Genomic DNA, 15,616 nt, shown 5'->3' on the forward strand with positions numbered 1-15,616 from the left:
ATTAATTGCACATTTTTCTTTGTTTAACCGCAATGAATCTCACATAACATTAATGTTTTTGAATATACTTTTACATTCTAATAATTTCACATTTAATCTTCAAATTAATGTGGAAACAACAGATTTCTTTAACAGCATCATTTTATGAATGAAAGCCAACATTCTGATATTAGTACTGCAACGTATGTCTCTATTATATCGATTATTTCTTTATTTTAACATTCATCATAGCGGTTCAACATTGAAGTACAGTATAATTGACAGCTACCATGTCTAACAGGTAGAAAATATACAGAACTTGAATGAAGTTCTCAAACACTTTACAGTCTTTAATGCTAAAAAAAGAGGTTTACAGCAGCAGGTTTAGGAACACCGCCCCTTTAAGAGCTGCAGCTTGATGCATATCTGACGCCCTTTCCTATTTTCACAACTGTTTGCATTCAAAATGCTGGACCTCTCTGGCATAATCTTGTGCTGTTTTGTTCATTCAAGCACGAAAGAGGACTTCATACTGTCTGACAGAGATTTACTGACGTAGCCCTTGACTGTATACATACACCAGACTGGACCGCTGCCGGTGTGTATATATATATATATATATATAAAACTGGGCTAAATATATCACATTTTCTTTTTTTTAAAATACTGTCCGAACCTCCATTTGGAAAAAAACATATAAAATCCTGACCTCTTGGAACTTTAAATGAATACCTCTTGATATACAAAACATACATTGAGTTATAATCAGAAAATGTAGGCAGACGAATGGGCTTTACTGTCACAGATCTGAAGCCATAGAGTCATGAGACGCCTGGCATCCGATCAGTTCAGCAGTCTGAGGTGTTTGTATGGGTCCTGCCCTCCAGGAAAGGTGATGTAGAATGTGATGTGTGTTTGTGGACTTGAAACATGTGTACCTCTGATGCTGATGCAGGGTGAGGTCAGAGGTCATCAGGAATCTTGTGACCTTGAGTTCATCTAACAGAAGATCAGCAGCAAGTCCACCTCCAGGAGTCTCATCACATCAATATTTCAGCGGCCTAAGACTCACTCCAGAATGTCACACAAACTAAACGTAACTGACAGCAGGGGGCTTTTGTTTTGGGTTATGGTCAACTGGCACGTGTGAAATCCATCGAAATAAACCCAATCTGATTTTAGAAACTGATCAATCTTACTAGTACAAATGAAAATATAGACCACATCAGAAAACGTAAACAACACCGTGGCAACAAGTGGCTTCATGAACATGAATAAAGAACCAGTTTGTGATGTGTGTAAAAAAAAAACATGTTGTGTGTATTAAAAATGTCTGTATAATTATTAGTGAATGAAATTCGAATCATAGCGCTAAATGGTGTTATTATCTTGAATACACATGAATAAGTGTGACTGTCACAATAATCTAATGAAAGAGATGAGCTGTGGTAAAGAGATGTCATTTCTCTTCAGCCGGTTATTGAAATATTCTCTCTCTCTCTCTTTAGCTTGTTCTGAAATCATCTGACAGGTGAGACGGCGCTGTTGATCCTGCAAACTGTGCACCAATTATAGACTTTACGGGTGGACGGTCTTTATCAGAGGAAAGCCTTCTATTTTTAACGCTTCTGTGTTAGTTGAAGCGTTCAAAGCGATTCAGATCTTCAAGCCATTTCTGGCCCCGGCAAATATGCATTAAACTCTTATCAACGATCCATTTCTCACAGAACGCAAACAACAATAGCACTCTCGAATAAGAAGGAATTTGCCTTGAATCGTCTGAATGCGTCTAATCCTGTTCACACCTGTGAAAATCTCTATTATTACATTCATTATAAAACAATGAAGCTTGACATTAATCCCATCAAATCTGCCCTCACAGAGAGAGATATTATTGCTCAGGTTCTGGATTTGACTAAATTTGATGATAAATGTTTGCGTTCGTATCGGGATCTTCAATAATATTGACTTTTGATTGCAGACTTGACAAATCTGAGCTCAGTTTGACACCTTGTTGATCTCTTCTGACTCGAGAAATATCTGAGACGCAGATGAGACTTAAGATAAAGTTTCTATTGTCACTAGAGGGCAGAAGGGCATTTTCAGATTTTCAGATGGCACACGATTTTTAAAAAGATAATGGCCCACATTGATGATAACTGTATACAATCAACGCAGCAATATTTCATGAAAAAATAAGCAGTGTAATTTTTATTTCAATGGGGCTTTAATATCTGAATAATGCCATTGTTACACATCTACTTAACAAATAAAATACATGACTGATTGATATAAGTGTAAATTATTTTATTATGTGTGAAGAAAGGGTGTGTCATACACACCATTATAAGGCAATTGTGAAAATGTAAATGTAATGTTTTTTTCTTTCTCACACCTGCTCTTGTTTCTCTTCAGGTATGTCATCGATGTTCAGCTGGAATCAGGAGGATTGTGAGACTTGATTGATAGGCTTCACCTATGGCAGAGCAGCAGAATACAGGTTAGAAAAAAGTACAAATGTAATAAAAGTAATATAAATAAAAAGTTTGTCAGAGATGTTTGCTCAGAGCTGACGCTTGGATAACACATCAGGTGTGATAAGCATGCTTTTGCAAACACACACCTGAAAGACACCTCGATCACACCAACGCCTCTTCCACCTCAACCCCAGCAGATGGCGAACGAGAACAACGGAAATGATCTCTTGAGAAGAAAGCAGTACGGGAATAAAGCACTTTCATTTGAAAGTTCAATTTAAAGTGTCCTCCAACATAATAATAAAACAAAGACACGCAAGCGCTCACCTTCTAAATGTCATACATCTTTTCTCAAACACACACACTCATCTTCCTGAAGAAGAGATATCTGGGCCGGTGATGATGCTGATGCATGTGCTGGTCACCTGTTTCCTCACCGGCCAATGAGATTGCTGCAGATGTCAAGTCAAGTCAAATCAGCTTTATTTATATAGCGCTTTTTACAATTTTAATAGTTACAAAGCAGCTGTTCAAGAAAACATTGACTTTAAGCAAAACATATAACGTTATGCAAGTCAAAACACAGCTCAAATATCAGACGGACTATAAATTCCAATATGCAGTGTTAATTAAATAAAACTATAATATTCTAGCAGCCCCCCCGGCCAGGCAAACGGTGTCGAGGAACCCAAAACTCCATTGGAGGAGAAAAAAAACCTCAGAGGGAAACCAGGCCTAACCAGGGGATTCCAGTTCCCCTCTGGCAAAAGCTGCAGCCTCTGCACAACAGTGCTCGCTCAACAAGGCAAAATAATAAATAAAAAAAAGAAGATTATCATTAATAATCTAATAGCGGCTGACATTTTGTAGAGTCGCCACGGCCTTTGTCCAGCTCTATCATCACAGCATTTGTGATGACTGTGTCCTGCCCGCTCTGGGAACCTTGGAACGATGAGACCAGACTGGCTGAGAGTGGAGATGTACGTGTGTGTTTTAGATCCTTTAAACTGCATTCAATATGTAAATGTTGTTTCAAAGCCGAATCACTTTGGTTTCTATTCACCACCCATCTTTTGTGACAGGGTCTTCCATGATAGTCAAAGACCAGTGTTCTTCACAAATATTCAGTTGTTTCCTTGTGTTTTCCAAAGAAGAAAGAACAACATAACAGTGAATAAATGATGACAGACTTTATCCAGAGGTCAGGGGTGCGCATTTGATGTTGTTGCTGTCTAGAGAAAACGTTGCAGAGATCTGATTCGTGATTGTGCGTCTGATGATTTTGTGTGTTTATTCTGTTCCTGAGAGTTTGAGTTCTTCCAAATGTCAGCGTGTGACGGTAAGAGATGACAGTGACACCAGTGAAATCTTCAGCTCGATCTGCATCACTTGCAGACGGAATCATACTTAAAACTTCATTAGTGATGTGTCATCTCCGCCGTCTCATCAGATCACTCTATGTTCGGTTGTTTGACTCCGCCGCTTCGTCTTCTTTGGCTTAGTGAACGTGAGAGAGGCACAAATCCTCTGGAAAATTTTATCAGCGAACGTCAAGCTCACCCGCCCAGTATTAAAGCTCCATGTCGCTTCCTTTTAAGAGAAATTGGCAATTGATTCCTCTGTAAAAAAATAAGTGGAACGTTTGACGTTGAACAAAGAGATTGAAGTGGATTAGTCAAAAGAACACCATCTTGTTTTTTCTGTATTTGAATTGTGTGTTTATGTGTATTGAGGATTCAGATCGGCCGGCTGCTCACTGCACAAAATCCTTTAATCATTTAAGGAAAACAAAGCATCCATTAAACAAAATCAATTTGACTCTCTATCGCCATCTCTGTTTACAGTGTAAAAGTGCAGTTTAATTCATGGTTCAAGTCAAACAGTGATTTGCAAACGTTGCAAATATTCCATGAAAGATCATTCAAGAATTGTCAGTATTGATTGCTGATGATTTTAATATCCAATGATACTTTTATTATATAAATGAATTATTAATTAAAAGGAACATTCAATGTCGGTAAGTGAACAGCGCTGGTTTCTGCAATCTGCCTCTCTATCGCCATCTCTGTTTACAGCGTAAAGTGTAGTTTTATATGTTCTTCTCTTATTCTGTAATCTTAATATAGTCAAGGAAAAGGTGAAGAAAGATTGTCAAGCGGTGATCAATACTATTACGTTCTATTCATGGTTTTATGGTGTCAATGCTGTAGAAGTCATATTAAAAGTCGTGACTGTTTCTTGAGGTTATTACACGCTTTATGTCTCCTGAATGAAACTTATAACTCTTGATCTGAAGGGTTCACGAAGTTTAACTCCATTAACCTTCCCTCACTCGCTCAGTCACAGAGATCAAGCCGGTTTATCACGGGGTCACAGGCCACAGTCGTGTATCAAATCCTCCAGTTTACATTTCTGATATGGGATTATATGTCTAATCCATTTTAATTAATATGCACTACATATCATTTTTATTGGATATCTGAGGACAGATAAGAGTATTAACATGACCGCTGTTGTCTCAGAGTACCATTAACTGTTCTTCTCTCCGTGTGACTGGGTTTAATGGAAAGTTCCAGGTCATGTACATCTGAATGTTTACAGACAGTTTATATAGCGTAAATTTGTCAGACGAGTGAACAGAAAATAAAGAAACAAAAAGTGTTTTCACCATTTAAAAAGCAAATGGACTGTAGTTTAGGAGAATCTCTCTTAAGTCAGATCAGGAGTTTAGTGAAAGTCATATTAAAATAATTTATTAAAGATCATTTGTTATAAATGTACTGTATAAATAAATCATCCTTGGTTTTAACACATCACTCCGGCCCTCATTTCAGGAATCTTTCTATAATATAAGAGAAACACAGGGAAGGGATGGAGTCCAAGGAGTGAATTCAAAAGGTGACAGAGTTCCTCCTCAAAATGTAAAGGATTTTCATCTTTTATTCATGAAATAACCTCTAAACACTATGCACATTTCAAACATACTTATGTGTCATTTTCTGCATCTGTGATTTTAAAATATCCAAAATGTCCCCAACTGGAGTCCCCTCAGTGAACCTCAACCGTATCCGGCATGATAACACATTTCTATAGTCTTCACTGGATGTTTAATAGATCAAATTTTGACTGAGGTGTTTTGATTTATTAAAAAGGACGTACTTAAGTCACAACATTAATTCAAGCGAGAGAAGTGTGCGTTTCATTCTTTTGAATTCATAGCTCGAAATCATATTTCTGATCGGTCAATCGCAACTCAATATTTTCTCCTCTTCAGGTTTCATATTTTCTTCATATTTTACTGAACACCTGGACAAAACATGAATTTACCTCATTGCTGACAGTTTTTGTTTGTGTGTGTGTGTCTACGTCTCTTTTGTTTAAAGGGCATATTTGTAATTTCATACATAATACATCTGGACAGCATGAGAGAAATCAGTAAATATGAGAAACCATGTCCGTCTCTATTCAAATCTCTCACCTTCCTGACCGTCATTATCTGCGTTTGTTAACATTGGCTGAGCTGAAATGATGTCTTTAGAGCAGGTTTTGCCAGGAGGTTGTGAGGTTAGAAAATAGCTGAATGACTAAAAATGCTGACCTTTAACATCACGTAAACAGACAGACTGAATTTCAGCTCTCTTATAGTTTAGTTCTAGGAAAACCGGTTGTTTGTAGAGTCTTGAATTCAGGAAACCAATTTACCGAGCCGCATCGACAGACTTTAGTGAAAGGAAAGCACGTATGAGAAAGAAAGAATGAGAAATATGGCTTTTCATTTATTTCCTTGAATAAGTCAGTGGTGGAGTCTTGTCATCACTTTTAATAAATGAGATCAGTGTTCGTGATGTGCAGGTGCTTTTATGAGATGATCGTACAGCTGTATTAAAGGATTCTCTCTCTGTGGTCTGTTAATGTGTTAAACTGCGTTCTTATCCAGCACATCATGACACTGATGATAGAAAAGAAGCCGTTTCACACGCTGTATGCGCTCATGATGCTGTCGACTGTGATGTCACGGTTGTGTGTCTGTATTGGCAGAGAAGGCAGGAGAACATCAACTGTATAGATGAAATAGTTGTATTTTGTTCTGTCTCTGTATCTTTTAGTGGATATTTTGAGAGCTAATGGATAAGTTTGAATGTTAATGGAGGGAGAGACGGTAATAAGAGAGCAACGATCTCACCATATGCATCTCCAAGAGTAAACACATTTAGATGTCCAGAATGAAGTCGATTGGTATAGATGGTGGGAAGGTGAACGTATTCTGAGTCATGGACCAAATTTGAGTGCTCTGACTCTTTTTAGGTGAAATCTAAACTGTCTAGAGTGGAATTGTATTGGTTATAGTCAAAAAAATAAAGTAAGTTTTTTATCATTGTATTTGCTCAACGGCGAACTCTTCCTGTTCCGATTTTATAGCGATAGCCTTTACACAAGAAGATGTTGGGGACCATCACCATGGCAACATAATTAAGCATCATATTGTTCTTCTCCTCACATTGGCCGTAAATCAGACAGTTTCTGCATATCTCATGTTAATCTTGAGAATTTGCAGAATAGTATTGCACCAATAACAGTAGATTAAGAAAAAAGTTTGTGGTCACTGACACGAAAACATGTGGATAAAACATATGTCCATGAACACAAATCAATAAATTCAAAATTTAGTGTCTATGCCACGAGCTGCCTTAAGACTGGGCTGTGTGTGTGCACACTCCCCTTGGTTATCGCGTGGGCGTGCCGCAAGCTTTTCCGGGAGAATTGTCCAATAAGGGTCTACGAAAAGTTGTTATGAAACGGATTTTCATGTTTGGAAAAAATAACAAGTGAGTGTGACGTATGTACGGTATGTGTGGAGTGTGTTAATATGCAGTGAGTGTGAATGTGGAGCAAGTGTAAATATGAAGTAATGTGTATGTGAATGAGATGAGAATCAATGTGTTATAATGGCAGGAGAGTGGAATTGTAATGTTCATTTTGTACTGGATTGGATTTGATTTAGAATTTGATTGATGTGTGCAAAGGTATAAACTAGTCATCCAAATATAAATGTGTGAAAATATTACATTCTACTGTAACTGGAGCATTATATAATGGGATGCATTTTGTTCATATGCAAATATTTGTGCAGAAACTTTCCGGTTTCGCACATTCTGCATCTCTGGCACATCGAAGTTTCCATATTGTATAACAACATTCAGACTGTACTGTAACTGTATGTGAGAGCAGCTCTATTTTTGCTGCACATTGCATGATTGTTTCAGCCGAACATTTCTTGAAAATGCACTGGAACATGTAATGGAGCAACATTAAATAATGAAGTAAACTACTCACTCACCCATTGGTCCTGGAAAACATTGAAATGAAACAACAAGTTTAGATGAAATAATTACTTCATGAAATAGTTTTCGTCATAAGAACTTGATCCAAAGATATTGGCCTTTTTTATTTTTATATATACTGGATATTGTTTAGGATTTTTAGGGCTTTTACTATAAAGCAGACAGGAAAGCACTGGGCAGAGATAGGGGAGCAGGTTTGGCCATGGACTCAAACTCGGGGTTGCCGTGAGCACATAACAGTTAACCACAGGGCATAGTTGAAAAAAATTGTTCTTTATATCAATAAATATCAAAACTGATTATTTTGTTTTTTTTGTCTTTCAGGTCCTTTTGTGTGAATCTACCATGGACCACATGCTCTATCAGCTGCTGGTCCTGGGTATGGCTGCAATGATGGCCCATGCATGCCCCAAATACTGCACGTGTCAGAACTTATCCGAGTCCCTGGGGACCCTGTGTCCCGCTAAAGGCTTGCTCTTCGTACCGCATGATATTGATCGCAGCACCGTGGAGCTCCGCTTGGGGGGAAACTACATCCTCCGGATTGCCCAGCAAGACTTTGCCAACATGACGGATTTGGTGGACCTTACACTCTCCCGTAACACTATAAGCTACATCCAGCCGTTCTCCTTTGGCGACCTGGAGACTCTCCGATCTCTCCACATGGATAATAACCGTTTAGTAGAGTTGGGTCCAGATGACCTACGAGGGCTGGTCAGCCTACAGCATCTCATCCTCAACAATAACCAGCTGGGTCGCATCTCTCAGAGGGCATTTGAAGACCTCACGGCGACGCTTGAAGATCTGGACTTGTCCTACAACAACCTCAACACCGTGCCCTGGCATTCGGTCCGACAGATGGTCAACCTGCACCAGCTAAGCTTGGACCACAATTTGTTGGATTACATCCCTGAGGGCACGTTTGTGGATTTGGAGAGGCTGGCTCGCTTGGACCTCACCTCGAACCGGCTTCAGAAACTTCCTCCAGATCCGATCTTTGCCAGGGCACAGGATTCCGAGGGTATGACCACACCGTTCGTTCCTCAACTTTCACTAAGCATCGGAGGGAATCCACTTCACTGCAATTGTGAACTGCTTTGGTTTCGGCGACTGGAGCGAGAGGATGACCTGGAGACCTGTGCCTCTCCTCCAGGTCTGAAGGGACGCTACTTCTGGAGCATTCGGGAAGATGAGTTTTTGTGTGAGCAGCCATTGATTACTCAACACACCCACAGGATGCTGATTCTGGAGGGGCAGACCGCTAGTCTACGGTGTGAAGCCATTGGAGATCCCACCCCGACCATACATTGGGTCGCCCCCGATGATCGATTACTCGGCAACTCTTCCCGCACTGTGGTGTACCGCAATGGCACCCTGGAGATCCTGATAACCACATCGAAGGACTACGGGACCTTCACCTGCATTGCGGCCAACCTGGCCGGAGAATCCTCTGCTTCGGTGGAGTTGTCCATTATTCAGCTACCCCACATAAGCAATGGTACAGGACAAGGCACACAACCCAAATCCCGCCTGTCAGACATTACAGGCACATCCAGGACCGGTAAAGGCACCCCTAAGGGCGAACCAGAGAAGACCGTGTCCGTGTCTGAGGTGACCGCAGTCTCTGCCTTGGTCAGGTGGTCTGTCAACAAGGCCGCTCCCAAAGTAAAAATGTACCAGCTACAGTACAACTGCTCAGACGATGAGGTCCTCATCTACAGGTACAAAAAAAGTGATGTTTCCTTCATACAGTATTTACGTTAAAACAAATGTCTTTCATGTCATAGATAATAATACTGATCTAATTTACACTTAAGCTTTTCTTCACACTACATTGAGTTTGATTTCAAAGACAGTTTGGTTGGTTGCTGTGAAGAAATTTCTTGAACTCAGCAAACTGCATGAGGTATCATTCGTCTGAACCAGAGGGTGCCGCTAGGGGTGGGATAAGGGGGTTGAAGCCCCAAATGTTTACAGTAAAGCCCTGATTGTTTTTATTACCATGCCTATACAAATCACCTAAGGGCGGTTCACATTTTGCATCTGTTGCGTGTGCAAGTTCGTTATTTCAAATGTAGACGTGGGACATGAGCGGACGAATAGAGAGTGACGCGTTCACGGCCTTCACAGCGAGCATGGCTCATGGATGCTTAGCAACAAGATGCAACAAGAGCTCTCACAAGTGCTAGTGATGCTCTGTGCATGTACAGATTTGGTGGTCAATGCACTGTATCAAATCTGTCAATATTCATGACATACAGTACATACGGTGGTAAAGTGTTAATTCTTGCATTCCCGGAGGCAATGGAAGGAATAGCATTGAAATTTGGTGCAGGGAAAATATGAGGCAGATATCCAGGGCAAACATAAAAAGTGTAATTTTGATAAATATAGGCAGTTTACTTGCTTATGAAGAGTTGTCTTCAGTGAATACTGCTGGATGATATGTTTTTATGTTTACATAACATGTTGAGTTTGTCTGAATTGTAGCTGTCTGCAGGGATTTGTCCTTCATCCTTCACTGTCATCACGATTGATATGTAGAAAAACAACATGGTGTCCTCTGTGACTCTCTCTCTCTCTCTCTCTCTCGCTCTCTCCTGATTACTTTTCTCTTTATCTCTACTGTATTCCCACACTCAGGGATTCAGAGGTTTTATGGGTGGATAGTATGTCAATCCGCTGCTCGCTGATGAAGTAATAGTATATTACAGCGGATGAAACAATGTAGTGTAAGGCCGAGAGAAACCCAACAGGGGGAAAATCCAATTACTTCTGCCATTCATCCATTCATATCAGCAAAAAAGCTTTACTGCTAAGTTCATGGCCAGTAATTCTGCGTGCTTCATGATACGCACACATTCTGCTGGTGTGAGAAAAGACTCGCAGGAATTGGGCGGTTTCCTCTAAATGTCTAAATGAGCTGCTCCGAGGAAACTACATAAACAAGCTCTTACGGTCGCCGAGATAAGCAAACATGATTTATAATCCTCATGCTTTTAATCCACCGTCAAGCCAAATGACAGCAAGTGTACAAATGTGTGCCAGACCGTTCCCAAACAACTTTAAACACATTTCAGCAAAACTCTGGTCACAAAATATTCATTTATTCCCTTGCAGAGAATTGAATAAAATTTGAAATATATATTTGTTTCTCTCTCTCTCCTCAAAAAATGATAATCTCACTAAGTGTTTTTGTCTTGTTTTGTAGTACAAATATATAGATATTTAGGCTCTTTTTAAGGAGAAAAATATAAGAATTAAGTACGTTTATGGCAAAAACAAGCTAAATAAACTGTGAGAACGTGAAAAAAGTCAAACTAAATTCTAGTTTATATTTCTCACCCCATTGACAGATTATTAAGCTCGATTTTACCATAAATTTGCTTAATTCATATATAATCTTTCATCAAATAAGACTAAATATCTTAGGGCCCTTTTGTGGTCAAGTAATTGTGTATTGATTTAAGAAAATTTAGATATTTTCTAAAAACAAGACAAAAAATTCTTAGTAACAATGTCAATTTTTGAAGTGGGCTATGTTGATGTATTTCTGAATATGTGTCAGTGATATCAGCTGCCATCTGCTGGCGCCAACAGCACAGATGGGTTAGAGAAAAAGCAAATCACCGTTGGCTGTTAGTTCAGGAAGAAAATACAGTTTTTGTTGAAATAGAGGATTGTAGTTAGCTTCAGTGAGTTATTTGTGCTTTGACTGCAGTTATTCTGGATAAGCACAAACAGCTTTATATAACCGCACGTTTCATCTGGAACGCTTACTGCATAAAATATAAATTTTCAGGTTTTAAAGCATCGTTCCATGCTGCCTGTCTGTGTGAATGAATGAATGAATAGTAATAATTCTAATAATAAACATGTATTTGTTTTGCACTTTGTATAATGTATATGAAAAAAAGCGCTTCGCACAATAATATGATACAACGTCAGTATGATTAAATAACAACTTTTAAATAGATTAAATTTACATTTACGCATTTGGCAGATGCTTTTATCCAAAGCGACTTACATTGCATTATCCTATACATTTATACACAGGTATCTGCAATCCTCTGGGATCCAACACACAACCTTGCGTTGTTAACACAATGCTCTTACCACTGAGCTGCAGGAAACACAAAACTCATTCTGTGTCTGTTTATTCCCAGGATGATTCCCGCCTCCAGTAAGGCCTTCCATGTCACCAATCTAGTATCTGGGACCCGATACGACCTGTGTGTACTGGCGGTGTGGGACGACACAGCAACCACTCTCACTGCCACTAATGTGGTGGGCTGCGTGGAGTTCTTCACCAGAGACGAGTACCCTCAGTGCCAGGCTCTACACGGCCAGCTGCTGGGCGGCACCATGATCCTGGTGGTGGGCGGAGTGATCGTGGCCACGTTACTTGTGTTCATCGTCATCCTAATGGTGCGCTTTAAAGCAGGGGCCGGAGACGAGCACCTCGCCACCAAACTGAGCGAAGTCGGTGAAACATACTCGCAAAGCAACGGCGGGAGGCTGGGACAGAACGGGGTGCCTCTGCCGGTGCCCAAAGCCAAGCCTAAAGCGAGCGAACGGGACAAAGCGGTGGAATTCAAGTGCGGCTCGCTTCAGAGCAGCTTGTCCTCTTCCTCGTCCTCCTCATCCTCGGGTTCGGTGGACGCCACTTCCTACAGCCCCAACAGAGCTCTCGCCAACATCTGGAGGTCCGCGCCTCCTAAGCCCCGCGGTAACATAGACCAGCTTCTGGGGGCCTTTAATTCTCTGGAGCTTCATGGCCCGACCAAGGAGTTGGCTTCGTCTGGAAGCTCTGTCCCCGGGGCCGCCGCTCCCGATGCAGCGCCCCTTACCGACAAGGAGCCTCTGTTGGGCCGGACGCTGGACTCACGGCTCAGCCGGTTGCTCATGTTGCCGCTGGACTCTAAACCCAAGAGGAGCCACTCGTTCGACATGGGCGACTTCACCGTGTCCACGGCGCAACGGCTGCGCTCGTATCCTCGCAGGGTGAGCAGCATCTGGACTAAACGCAGTCTGTCTGTGAACGGGATGTTACTGCAGTGTGATGAGGAGGGAGAGGCCGGAGGGAGTAGGGCGACCACAGAGAGCTCCGAGTGGGTTATGGAGAGTACTGTATAGGCCACGTACACACTACAGCTGAATAAATTAGCCAGTGACAACCATATTTACATAAAACTACACAGTGAGCCCCAATGCCCGGTTCAGACTGCACAATATTTTAGTTTGTTCGATAGTTGAGGGTTGTCCACACGGGACGATAATCTTGTGTGTGATCACCGACATTTAAGGATTCATGACTAAACAAAGGGAGCCAATGTGAGTTTGTACACCGTCACGCAAAACGGCAGGCATAAAGGTGTCATTTAAAAGAAAATTGGGGGATGACACGTTAAAAACTGGCCGACCAATGAGAGGCGTCTCTGTTGGCACTCAAGCACGAAATGGTCTTGCCGAGCACATATTGTACCAACGACGAAGAGGAAGTTAATAGATGAAAGATGCTTCAAAGCAAGATTAATTCTTCTTCTGTGTGACAAACAAGTGTCAGAAGCATAAAGTTGCGCAGCGCCACCCTGTGTACCGGGGTATTTCTGTTTTTCATTAAGCGCCATCTACATCAGGGAGTGAATTAGCAAACGATTATCATCCCTTTTGTGTTTTAGACGTTGACTCTTTAATTTCAGTAGTGTCATTTCTAGTAGCGCCTTGAGGAAAGAATTGTCACTATGAAACACAATGTGAGATAAATCAGTCTTGTTTCACGACCGCCGTTGTTGTTCACGAATCATCACGACAATCAACACAACAAACAGATTGTGCCAAAACCAGCGGTTATTGTGTAGTCTGAACCCAACATAATGCAAACGAAACAAATAGAGATGCACCAAAATATCGGCAATTTTTCTGATGTTTTTAGTTTAAAAACAGACGACAATTAGAGCCCAAAAGATCCTTTCAACCAAAAGACAACAGGATAGTCCAATGAATTTGTGCTCTGTACATAGAAAATGTTAAGAAACATCACCAGTGTAATGCTTGATATTAATAGTCATTATATGAACTAATAACATTCAGAAAGTTAAGAAATATTCATTTCATCTTCAGAATCGATTTTGGCAGACATCATGTGGAATAATTGGTATCGGTGAAGAAAAATAGTATCGGTGCATCTCTAGAAACAACATACATTTCGTTGCACTGTACTTGTATGTGTGTAATGACAATAAATTGAATCCAATCCAAACATATTGCCGCTGTCCTTCTGGAACCTCTTATCTCCATATTGCTTGATTTTTTTTGCCATAAATCATTATTATTACAATGTTTGTCACTGGGTTTTACAAACAACTAACCAATAAAAAGTGTATCAACTTTGACAACACAGTTTGTACATTTTAAAAAGTACAGTGTTTTTCTATTTGCTAAAAACATCTCTGAGTTTCAGAAAGACAGCGATGATATATTACACAAGCAATACATACATAACAATGAGTTCTGTGTGTGTCCATCATAGCTTTTCAGTGTCGGTTCACTCAGAATCTCTTCAATCATGTTAATAATTCTGCTTCTCAATCTGGTGCTGGGGATCATTTTGTCTCTGGTCCAATATCTAGAATTACTACAATATATAGAAGTGGTTGTCACAAAAAAACCTGTAGTGTGTATGTGGCCATCGATTTCATCTTGCATGATTCTTTTTAAAGTCTCTGGACGTTTATTTTTTGCCTTGCCATATTCATAGCTGATATCTAGTCACAAGCTGTGGCCGATTGTTGTGTGTGTGTGTGTGTGTGTGTGTGTGTGCGTGTGTGTGTGTGTGTGTGTGGGCATGTGTGTGTTGTTTTATGTCTGAAACACGACCGGACGAGTTTTAATGAATGTGGAAGAAACTCCTGCAGTTTTTCACGGCTGCTCTGAGGATCAAGGAACATAAACAGGAAATGTTTTTTCTTTCGTATGACCATACCAACGGTCATAAATAAACACTGAACTTCTCTGATCTTCTTGTGCGCCGGTTTATATGTGAAATGAATTTAAAGCGTTTTATATTTTGTATCTTGTTGGTCAAACACTTGTAATGTCACACTTCTTTCCAGAACTTTCTCTCCACCGCTCTCTCTCCCTCACCTGGTTTTACGATCTGGTTTTCTCCTTGAGACATTCAGTGTATATTTCAATGAATTGTGATGTTCTTGTATATTCCTGTATTTACAAAGAAAAACGCATTATTAATGAAAATGGACTGATGTGTGAAAAACGTCTGTTGTCATTTTGATTCAATTAACAATGAAAATGAACCTTGTAAGGGTTTCTTTGTGCGTGCGATTGAACAGCAGGACCGTCATCACAGATCCGCTTCACATCACGTACACACTGCACTTACAAAATGGTTGTCACTTATCAAAACATCTTTATTCATTTTTGTGATATGTCGTAATAAGTCAAAAAAAGATAAATGATGCATATCTTATTATTACCAATTTAATTAAAATACGAATCGAAAAAGGTTTTCAACGATGACGTGATTGTATGAATTTTTCTCACTTGCTGTTTTACTAAAGTGACAAGCACATATGTGAAGCAATATACTAATGTATTACACGAGATGGGGGTAAATAGTCTTGCGGTTCTTGTAGGATGACTAAAGAAAGATCTCAGCGGTATAAAACATCTGCACTTGTCGCCTGTCAACCCTCCAGATCTGAAATGTGCTCTTTCTGCTTACGCTTCAATGCTACAAATACACATTATTGTGTCAAAATGTCCGTCCTGGCGAGTATCGGTATGGATCTTATTGGC

At 40.2% G+C, this 15,616-nt stretch overlaps 1 protein-coding gene across 1 annotated transcript in view; it reads left to right on the forward strand.

Moving 5' to 3' along the window:
- The window catches only part of lrfn2b (leucine rich repeat and fibronectin type III domain containing 2b), a 50,164-nt gene extending 34,860 nt beyond the window's left edge, over positions 1-15,304 (forward strand). Inside the window, exons 2-4 of the mRNA XM_079474768.1 lie at positions 2,395-2,479; positions 8,123-9,519; positions 11,965-15,304. Coding sequence (XP_079330894.1) covers positions 8,144-9,519; positions 11,965-12,934 — 2,346 coding nt within the window. The 5' untranslated portion in view covers positions 2,395-2,479; positions 8,123-8,143 and the 3' untranslated portion in view covers positions 12,935-15,304. The remainder of the gene's footprint in view (positions 1-2,394; positions 2,480-8,122; positions 9,520-11,964) is intronic.
- The last annotated feature ends 312 nt before the right edge of the window (positions 15,305-15,616 follow it).

This window comes from Barbatula barbatula, assembly GCF_947034865.1.
Source record: "Barbatula barbatula genome assembly, chromosome: 15".
NCBI lineage: Eukaryota > Metazoa > Chordata > Actinopteri > Cypriniformes > Nemacheilidae > Barbatula > Barbatula barbatula.